We start from the raw sequence: 11,380 nt of genomic DNA, 5'->3' as shown, positions 1-11,380 counted from the left end.
CTTCATATATAAGGTTACCACACTCTCCAAGTCGAAGAGCCTTCACAAAAGCAGAACTCTCTGAGGCTCGAGAATCGAACTGACAACCTCACAAAAGATCCCAGTCCAAATCTTTCATTGCCTATAACCACCCCAATATAACACAAGAACTTGAGTCTCTGTTGGAAAACTCAAGCTTCCGATCAATACGCCACTAGTGGGGGATTATAAAAGAAAAATATTTAACCTCATGTTTTCTCATTCATCGATAAAAACATGCGAGTTTCTTTTATTGGCAGTAATATTACAGAGGATTAGGATCAAATACAAAGGATCCTAATTGTAAGAAGTGTAAGAAGGATTTATAGAGTGACAAGTGTCCAATAACCTAAAAAAACCCACTACACAAAAAAACCCCACTACAAAAATGAAAAAAAAAAAAAAAAACCTTAAACATCCACCACCACCAAAAACCTAACCCCCCCCCCCCCGCCACATCACCCACCAATTTTTTTTTTTTTTTTTTTTTTTGCCGAGGGGGTGGGGGTTTAGGTTTTGGGTGGTGGTGGGGGTGGGTGGGGGGGGGGGGGGTTAAGGTTTTTTTAGGTTTTTGGGGGGTTGGGGGGGGGTAGGTTTTTTTTAGGTTTTTGGGCGGTGGAGGTGGGGGGGGGGTTAGGTTTTTGGGGGTTTTTTGGTGAGGTATAGTTTTTTTTTTGTTTTTTTTTTTTTTTGCCGGGGGGGGGGGGTTAGGTTTTTGGGTGGGGGTGGGTGTATAGGTTTTTGGTGGTGATGTAGTGGGTTTAGTTTTAGGTTATTGGATTGGATACTTGTCACTCTATAAATCCTTCTTACACTTCTTACAGTTAGAAGCCTTTGTAGAATAACTTGACTCATATTACATATTACAGATACAACATAGAATACTTTACAAAGTTACCACGGTCTTTCACAACCTTGTATCTTTGTTTTATTAATGAAAAATGGTCACATTGTATTCAAGAATTGCATCACCTGTTGTAACATTAAAGTAAACGGCATTAGTCCAAACAAACCCCTTTGCCATCCTGAACTTCCCTCTACCACCAACGACCGCCAGCTCCTTAACCAACACCAACGGATCTCTAGAAACCACACTTATGGAACTCCCATTAAACTCGCCACTCGTAAACTCTAAATCACCATTGAACATCAGGGTCAAGTCCGACCCGCGGCTGACTGACGCATACAAGCCACGCCCATTACCAATAACCTTTGAATTCGGGTCAGGCCCCTCCGTTAGTGGATCATCAAACACGTAAACTGCCCCAAACGGGACAATGTTGTTGCTTTCTTTGATAACCGTGCTGTTTGCTTTTGCTACAATGACAGAAGATGGGTTGTTACCGGAAATGATGTCGTGCATGAAGAAATGGAGATGTGTTTCCTTTATGGTGGTTGGAACATCAACTGTATGACTGCTTAAGTGATATTTAGCTTTCACTGCATGCAATGTGGCAGCTAATATCAAAAGCAACCATGCAAAGTTAATTGTTTCCATTGTTTTGATGTTTATGAGTAGTTTGTGTGTTATATATAGGTGTATACACATGCATACATATATATAAAATGGTGAATGAGATGTCATGGTTGTAAAGTCTACATGTATGAGAATTGACTTGGTTAAATGAAATTGACATGTTAACTTTCTTAATTATCTGGTAACGTGTAGCTCTTCCACTTGTAATATTTTAATCTTAGACTTGATTGAATTACTCTAATTTGAAACCTAACACATAAGTTGACTTTTGAAAAGACATTTCAAGAATTGACTTTTGAAATAAACATTCATGTTTGTCGCATTCACATCCTTTCCATCATCTTTTATTCTAATATTTAACCAAAAAAAAAAAAAAACATACTTTATAAAATTTATTTTTCATTTTAAAAAACATCCCACATCCCATTCACCATACCTATCTCTATAGTATTTTTATTTTTTTCCCTTCATTTTTTTCTCTTTTTATATATGTGTTTATGTATGCATGTGTGTGGGTGTGTCTAGTGGCGGACCCATGATTGGGGTGCGATCTGAAGGTTTTACCATATTTTTAGGGGTGTGTGTCACATCCTAACCGATGGCGGAAACATCGGAGTAAGACGAAATAGATTGCAAGAGACTTCATAACACTATTTGGGATAAGTATAAATAATAATTTTTCCATTTCATTTATAAAGAGTCAATTACAAGGATTTGAAACAATTACAACATGAATAATGAAATACAATACAATAAGAATACAAATTTAAAATGTGTATCTAAGCATCCTACTAGATTCCATGCATCACCAACATCATCGTTAAACCTGCAACATGTTTTAAAAGTGTAGTTCAATACAAAGGTATTGGCGAGTATACAAGTTTGATGCGTAGTATATAAGTATAAAATAATAAGGAACAATCCACATGGCAAACCTAGTTATCAAAATTAACGTATGAACTGACATTCGATTTACAAGTCAACCCTCTGTTTACGCAAGTATGAATGAATAAGCCTAACATGACCTCTCGTTCACGGGTAGTGCGTTACTTCTATAGCGCTATACATGTTAAGTGGAGGCTTGTACGAAGCTAATGACAAGTTCATCACATAACCCAGAAAACACGAATCAAGCATAACAAATAGTAAGCATGTATTGGATTGTTTGTTTATGTATTTGCATAAGAGTATGTATACTAAGTGTGTTTTGTATATAAAAACATGTTACACCCAAAAGTGTGAAAACGGTGAAATGGGTCAAGTATACTCACAATATTGCTAATTCTTCCGATTATCCAAGTGTCGACGAGTGTATGAGATTGGGAGGAAAAATGTATAAGGGTTAAAGTTCAAGGTATGTTTAGAGTCGAGATTCGGAATTTAAAAGGAATATGGAAAGTACATAAGCAAAAGTAATCATCTTTAACACATAATGTTTTAGATGATGTGATCAAACACCTTGACAAATGAACACAAATTCGTCATTAAAGGTTCGATTATTTGGAATGTACATATAAGTAGTATGTAGTGTATATTATATCATATAGGTCAAGTAGGAGGTAGGAGGATAAATCCACCATTTAGGAACCTCTTTGTATCATGGAAGTCATGTAGGAGGTAGAAAGAACAAGTCTTCCATTTAGGTACCTCTAGATGTTCACCACTACACTTGATGTTATGAACATTTAAGGAGGGTCATGAACTTACAAGTAATAATGGAATAAGAACAACTAATCTAAGAGAAAACATCAAGCAATGTGTGGATTTTCAAGTAGGATAGCCCAAGCTAATCCTAAATCACACATTCATCAAGCTTAAGGCTTGAACATCACTTGTCGGTTTAAACCCTTGACCAAAACAAAAAGTTTGTGAGGTTTGCACCTCTGATTTTACATGTCTCAACCTTGTTTTTAAGCCCAACTAACCATAGATGTGGTTATAAGCATAAAGACATAGGTTTGAGATGAGTTTCCTCAAGTTTATCAAAGTTTGAATCAAGAACAGAAAAATAGTCAACTTTGGAGCCCTTTTGGCGACATTCCAGGGCCTGGTTTTCTACGGAAAACCAATGGAAACATAGCTAAGGTCAATACAAAGAAGTAAGAAAAAGAATCGAGTGAATCGGATAAGAAATGAGTGAGTTATGCTCATTTTCGTATGAAGGTGACAATCTGTCCGAACTTCAGAATCCAGCTACGATTTGGAGTGATTTTGAGAGTGTTTTAGTGTTGCAGAAGTGGTAGGGAGGCTGGTTATAAGTGGTATTTATAGGGGAAAGGATTAGGGTTAAGTTGGGTTGGCATTTAATACAAGTAGGTGAGAGTTTAAGCAATAAAAAGAGAAATAATTCAGCAATATATGGCTAAATTGCAAGGGCTGTTTGGCAGTTTTTATATATATTTTTTTTGTTGTTTAAATGATGTAAAATGTATAAATAAGATGTATTTTATATATGGTTAACATGTCCTACAATGTCTAGTGTGTATCGAACATGTATCAAGGCCTAAAGGTATATTAGACATGAATTAAAGTAAGAGTAAAAAAATATGTTATGCATAAGTATGTGTAACAAACCAATATAACAAGTATGTACGACATGTGACTTGAGGTATCAAATAAGCGTAAAGAACATGAATTTGCATCTTACAAAATGTGACCAAATGTTTGTTTAAGAATCATGAACACATGGTAGTTGTTTACGAGTTAATCTTCGTAAGTATGCATTAAGTATAAAGAATATGAATTTCATAAAAGATCATTTTTTTTTACTACAACATGGTGAGTTCTTTTATTGATAGTAACACATATACAACATAGAATAGTTTACGAAGTCACTATGGTCACCTTGTATCTATGTTTTATTGATGAAAAATGGTGACATTCCATTCAAGAATACCATCACCAGTTGTAACATTAAAGTAGATGGCTTTAGCCCAAATAAACCCTTGTGCCATCCTGAACTTGCCTCTACCACCAACGACCGCCATCTCCTTAACCGCCACCAACGGATCCCTACAAACAACAACTATGGAACTCCCATTAAACTCACCACTCGTAAACTCTAAATCACCATTGAATATTAGGGTCAAGTCTGACCCACGACTGGCTAAAGCGTACAATCCACGTGGGCTGCCAATAACCTTTGACTTTGGGTCGGGCCCCTCGGTGAGTAGGTCATCAAACACGAAGACTGCCCCAAAAGGGACAATATTGTTGTTATCTTTGATAACCGTGCTGTTTGGTTGTGCTACAATGACGGAGGTTGGGTTGTCACCAGAAAGGGTGTCGTGCAAGAAGAAATGGAGATGGGTTTCCTTTATGGTGGTCGGAACATCAACTATATGACTACCTAAGACCACCCGTAGTGGGGCGTTATTTTTAAAAAAAATTAAAAAAAAACGCCCCAAAACGCCCCCTCCCCCACTACACTAGGCGTTTTGCGGCGTTACTTTTGGAAAAAATTGTTTTTGGCGTTATGTTTAAAACGCCGAATTGCAAAAATTGTTTCTGACACATGTGATGTTGGTAGCTTGGACCACTAAGACCCACCAATCAAATTACCCATGCTCTGACACACCCACATGTTTTTTTTTTCATTAAAAATAATATGAGGGTTATTGGAATAATGCCCCACTACACCACTTTATGCTATAATGCCCCATACTGACTGGGATGACACATGTCGAATGATACCTCATGGTGGGGGCATTATATTTTTCACCACTACACATGATGTAAGTAATATTTAGCTTTCACTAAAGATGATGTGGTAGCTAATATCACAAGCAACCATGCAAAGATAACAGTTTCCATTGTTTGATATTTATGAGTAGTTTGTTGTCATATATTGGTATATGCATTATGGGGATAGTTCAAATGAAAACCATTTTTATTGTGAAAACTCAAAAACTAACTAAAAAAAGCCTAAAAAACACACAAAATTTTTTTTTTCATTTTTTTTTTATAAAAATCGCTAGTTTTTATATATAAAAAAACTTTTTTTCAAAAAAAAAAAAAAAATTTTGTGTAGTGCACATGTGTAATAATACACATGTGTAGTACACATACATATGTGCAGTATTACACATGTGCACTACACAAAAAAAATTGTTTTTTTTTTTTGAAATTTTTTTTTATATTAAAAAACCTGCGAAATTTTGATTGCAAAAAAAAAAAATTAAAAAAAAAAATTTTTGTATGTTTTTTTGGCTTTTTTTAATTAGTTTTCGAGTTTTCACAATAACTAGTGATTTTCATTTGAACCTTCCCCTATGCATTATATAGGTATACACATACATACATATAAAATGGTGAATGACACGTCACCGTTGCAAAGTCAACATGTATTGGAATTGACTTGATTAAATCGAATAGACATACTGATTTTGTTATTTTGTAAGGGTGAACGGAGTGGATCCGTTAACACAACAGCAAAGCGGTTTACCGAGCGGTAATACCGTCGCCGTGATAATAATAATAATAATAATAATAATAATAATAATAATAATAATAATAATAATAATAATAATAATAATAATAATTAGCGGCGAAAAGACCCATCCATTCGATAACACAGCGACGTAAGGCATTAGGCGTTAACAAATGTGATTAGCGAAGATCAAATAATTCTAACCTCTGATCAATAGTAACCATCACCTCCGCCAAAGGGCACGTTTTCCCCGGCTCAGACAGGACATCTGAATTCTAGGATTGTCCCTGGTATAACTCTTGTAATGATATAAATATCAACGTGATTTAATTAATCTAATTTGAAACCTAACACATAACTTGACTTTTGAAATGGCATTTGCAAGAGCTGACTTTTAAAATAAACATACGTTTGGCTTATTAAATATTAACTAAAGTAAATTTTAGAGCCAATACGCCGATCATCCTCACTCTCACACACGTGTAACACGAATGATTTATACACTGATCATGGAATAGACATTACTTTAAATTTAGAATTTTTTTTTTGACCAAAATAAACTTATGTTAAAGGAAGTTAAGTAGAAGCGAACTATTTTGGTTGTTTTGGCCGACCCGTCTGACCCATTCAACCCTTTCGGTTCGGTTTTGTTTTTTTAAAATCCCTCATTACAAATCCGATTAAAAAATTTCATCAAAACTTACTGAAACAGACCATAATCACCACTAGATTAAAGTAAGAACACACTTACTTCTATTTGGTTGTTCCAACTCCAAGTTTGCGTCTGTCAACTTTTGTTACAACTCATTTATATATTGGTAAGTTTTTGAGTCTTTAGCCAGGTTGTAGTGGATTAACACCCACTTACACATCAACAATCTTTGTATGCTAAACACCGCATTGTAGGCACTAAGGGGAAGTCGTGAAAGGGATAAGACATATGTCCTATTAAAAACTAATGAAAACACTACATGTGGTGAAAACATTACACGTGGAAGGGGCGTCATCCCACTACACTTTATCTTAGTGGAATTTTATTTAGAGAAAATTATGAAAATAGCCAAAGACCAAGGTTGACTTACGAAAATAGCCACCTCATGCGTCCTTGGAGTGGCGCATCACGGATTCAAATGCGCGGGATGCGTATGGAAACAATGGGATGCGTCTTTGGAGCGAAACCCAATAGAAAATGGACACGTGGCGGCAGACTCCTCCAAGGGGTCAGACAGACTTCTCCAAGAGGTCAGACATACTCCTCCAATGAGTCAGGCAGACTCCTCCAAGTGTGAGATCCAAGGCGTCAGGCCTGACCCCTTGGAAGAGTCTGCCTGACCCTTTGGAAGAGTCTGCCTGACCCCTTGGAAGAGTCTGCCTGACCCCTTGGAGAAGTTTGCCGTCACGTGTCCATTTTCTATTGGGTTTCGCTCCAGACGCATCCCAAGACTTCCAGACGCATCTCGCGCATTTGAATCCGTGATGCGCCACTCCAAGGACGCATGAGGTGGCTATTTTCGAAATTCAACCCTGGTCTTGGCTATTTTCGTAATTTTCTCTTTTATTTATCCTTTTTTTCAGTCAAATAACAATGAATATTTCCGTCACTGGTTTAACCATTGCTTGCTCTCTCTAATTGGGCTTTGGATTGATATTGTGCCTTTCTACAATTTACCCATGAACAAATACTGGCCAAAATGTCGCATGCGCACTTAGGCAGTTAGGCATGTCGGTGTTATTGGGCCTATTTAACCGGACTTTTTGAGAATGATTATAAGCTAAGACAAAAGATCAAATACATATAAGACTATCGTACAAAACGTGCGAAGTGTGCATTATTGAAAAGGGCGGTGACATTTTCGTAATTAACTGAATCTGTAATTCCTTCATGCTTTCTTGCCAATCAGCAACCCTGATTTGCCAATCAGCAACCCTGAATCTGTAATTCCTTTATAGATTGATCAATTGCGCTAGACGTGATTTGAACACTGCCTTGATTTTGATTTCCTTTGCTTCCTAGATCGATGAATTGAAGTTCCTAAAAAATTGCAAATTTGAATCAGGTGAATTGAAACTTTTGAACAATGAATTGAAGCTTGCAAATCATATTCAATTGTCAAATTGAGTCTTGTGATTGGTTTTTATTGTCAATTTATAGTTACATAATAATTTTGAACCAACGTGATTTGATGCAAAAGAACAGAAAGAATAATTATTCTAGTAGTGTAATTATCCTGCCAGAATAATAAAGTAATTGTTCTATTAGTAGAGTAATTATATTTTGTCACTAAAGTAATTGTTTTATTATTACAGAAATTATGCTAGCATAATTACACTAAAGTGATCATTCTATAAGTAGAGTAATTATACATAGTGCATCGATAACTAGTCATTTAAAATTAATTTACAAGTGCATCAAACAACTTAAAATTCAAAATTACTTTACAAGTGTATCATAATTACTCTATTTGTTTATCATTAGTACATTACTACAAGATTTGATTCAAAATTACTCTAAAAATGCGTTAAACAACTAGTCATTCAAAATTACTCTAAAAATGCATTAAACAACTAGTCATTCAAAATTTACTCTACAAGTGCATTATAATTATTAGAGTTAATTGCCAAAATCGTCCCTGAGGTTTGGGCAGGTTTGCCATTTTCGTCCAAAGTGACACTTTTGTACCAAATTGCCCCTAACGTTTGTAACTTTTTTCCATTTTCATCCAAACCACTAACTTAGTTTATTTTTTCTGTTAAGTTGAGGATATTTGGATGAAACTGTCAAATATAAAACCACTGGAACGATTTTGGCAATTTACTCAAACTCTTTTAAATTTATTTTATTTAATTAGTTTTGTTACATATATAATAAAAAAATATACATGCAATTTTTATATGAAAAAAATGATAGCTTTGTCACATATTTTTTATAAATTTCCATCCAACCACTAACTAAGTTAATTTTTCTATTAAGGCGAAGGATGTTTATAAACTAAGACAGAAATTAATTTATAATTTTTTATATAGATCAGTTTTATAAAAAAAAATCTACTTAAACCTAGGGCTGCAAACGAACCGAACAAACACGAACAAGACCTTGTTCGTGTTCGTTTGTTAAGAAATATATGTATTCGCGAACCGTTCACGAACACTTATCGAACGAGATTTTATGTTCGCGTTCGTTTGTTAAGGAAATGAACTTGTTCGTGTTTGTTTGTTAATTTTAGGCAACGAACAAAAACGAATGTTGACGAACACAAATGAGCACAAACTAATGTTCATGAACACAAATGGAAACAAACGAACACAAACAATCGTTCATGAACAAAATATATAATACCCTGACACTTATTAGATATTTAATTTGTTGGAATTTTGAAGTATTTAAATAGATATAAAAACTAAAAACACTAGTGAACTATCGAACATAAACGAACACGTTACCGAATGTTCACGAACATAAACGAATGAACACGACCTCTGTTCATGTTTGTTCATTTAACTAAACGAACCAAATTTCTTGTTCGTGTTCGTTTGTTTAATAAACGAGCGAACACAGACGAACTTCCCGCCGAACGGTTCACGAACGTTCGCCGAACGTTTGGTTCGTTTGCAGCCCTACTTAAACCTCTAAAATTTATAAAACTAAAATGCTGGTGACCTTATTGAAAAAGGTCAAATAAAAAAATCTTATCATATGTACCAAGTTTGTAATTCATCTTCTACTCTTTTAAATTCGCTCCTAAGGAAAAACAGAAGCCAGTGCCCCCCCCCCCCCCCCCATCAAACAACAAACAACGTATCGTTACCAAACCTTATAATTACCCACCAAATTGTAATTGTAATGCTATGAACCAAAAGTTTCTTTACTCAAGCCACTCAGAATAACTATTAGTTAGTTACCCTCATAATCTTAATTAAATAAATATTTTATTTCTACCAACATATTTCCTAGGCGCTCAACACATTTAAAAAATATGTAATGTTTTACAATTTTTTCTATCTCTACAACTGATAAATACTAAAAGTTGTAATCGATTGTTATGTGTTGCACACCAATGATGTTTTCTCTTTATAAAACTGATTTATATAAAGAAGTTGAAAATTAATTTCTGTCTTAATTTATAAAATTTGAAACATCCTTCACCTTAACAGAAAAAATAAACTGAGTTAGTGGTTTGGATAAAAATTTATAAAAATTATGTGACAAAACTATTAATTTTTTTTTCTAAAAACTCCATGTATATTCTTTTTTATTATATATGTAACAAAAATAATTAAATAAAAGAAATTAAAAAGGGTTTGAGTAAATTGCCAAAATTGTCCCTGTGGTTTTATATTTGCCAGTTTCATCCAAATATCCTCAAGTTAACAGAAAAAATAAACCGGTTAGTGGTTTGGATGAAAATGGCAAAAAGTTACAAATGTTTGGGTCAATTTGGTACAAAAGTGTCATTTTGGACGAAAATGACAAACGTACCCAAACCTCAGGGACGATTTTAGCAATTAATTCTAATTAATTATTATACTAGTTCATTAATAATACACTACTATAGATATTATTCAAAATTACTCAACAAGTGCATTAAACAACTAGTCATTCAAATTTACTCTACAAGTGGATCATAATTACTCTTCTAGTTCCTCATTAATACACTACTACAAGATATCATTTAAAATTACTCTGTGCATTAAACAACTAGTCATTTAAAATTACTCTACAAGTGCATCATAATTATTCTATTAGTTCATCAAAAAAATACAGCAGCCACAATTACTCTACAAGTTAATCAAACAACATACAATTCTAAATTACTCTACAAATAGATTATAATTACTCTACTAGTTCATAAAAACATAGCAAACACAATTACTCTACAAGATTATCAAACAATATAAAACTCAAAATTATTCTAGAAGTGCATCATAATTACTCTACTAATTCATCAAAAAAAAAAAAAAAAAAACATAACATACACAATTACTCTACAGATTGATCAAAAATAAAAGATATCACTAACATTTATTCTACTAGTTTAATTACAAATGCAATTACAAAGAACAACACTAAAGTAAAGAAAATTATACCTGAATTTATATACTATAGAACAAATTACGCTATTGGAGAATTTTGGAACTGAATGAATGAGATGATTTTGGAGCTGAATCAGATGATTTTGGAGCTGAGTCAAATGATTTTGGAGCTAAATTTGATTAGGTTTTAGGAGAATTTGGGTTTGTTTCTTTTTGAGACTGAATTGGTATTGGTTAAGGGTAGAAAATGAATGGACCATTAAATTTTGTGGGATGTCTTTTAGTTACACTTTTGCCACCACACGAAATTTGAAAAAAGCTTCAATTCATACGTTTGTAGGATAAAGCCATTTGTACGGGAACTTGACTCTATAAGTTAAATATGATTTTCCTTTATAAGATTTTTTTGTTTGGGAAATTGGATT

The 11,380-nt window shown here is 34.0% G+C and overlaps 2 protein-coding genes across 2 annotated transcripts; both read right to left on the bottom strand.

Moving 5' to 3' along the window:
* Positions 1-839: 839 nt before the first annotated feature.
* LOC110911564 (dirigent protein 4) lies at positions 840-1,531 on the bottom strand. Its single transcript, XM_022156192.2, has one exon. It carries the CDS (start codon positions 1,514-1,516, stop codon positions 950-952), a length of 567 nt encoding a protein of 188 aa, XP_022011884.1. The 5' UTR covers positions 1,517-1,531; the 3' UTR covers positions 840-949.
* A 2,822-nt stretch (positions 1,532-4,353) lies between these two features.
* On the bottom strand, positions 4,354-5,060 carry LOC110913668 (dirigent protein 4-like). Its single transcript, XM_022158492.1, has 2 exons — positions 5,057-5,060; positions 4,354-4,844 (listed from the first exon to the last, which is right to left on the bottom strand). Exons 1-2 carry the CDS (start codon positions 5,058-5,060, stop codon positions 4,354-4,356), a joined length of 495 nt encoding a protein of 164 aa, XP_022014184.1.
* Positions 5,061-11,380: the final 6,320 nt, after the last annotated feature.

Source organism: Helianthus annuus, chromosome 15 (assembly GCF_002127325.2).
Source record: "Helianthus annuus cultivar XRQ/B chromosome 15, HanXRQr2.0-SUNRISE, whole genome shotgun sequence".
Lineage (NCBI taxonomy): Eukaryota > Viridiplantae > Streptophyta > Magnoliopsida > Asterales > Asteraceae > Helianthus > Helianthus annuus.
The sequence above is the reverse complement of the archived record's forward strand: the minus strand, read 5'-3'. Positions and strand labels throughout refer to the sequence as shown.

Excerpts from the sequence above, each read along its gene's own strand:
- LOC110911564 (XM_022156192.2), bottom strand. The coding sequence starts at position 1,516 with ATGGAAACAATTAACTTTGCATGGTTGCTTTTGATATTAGCTGCCACA.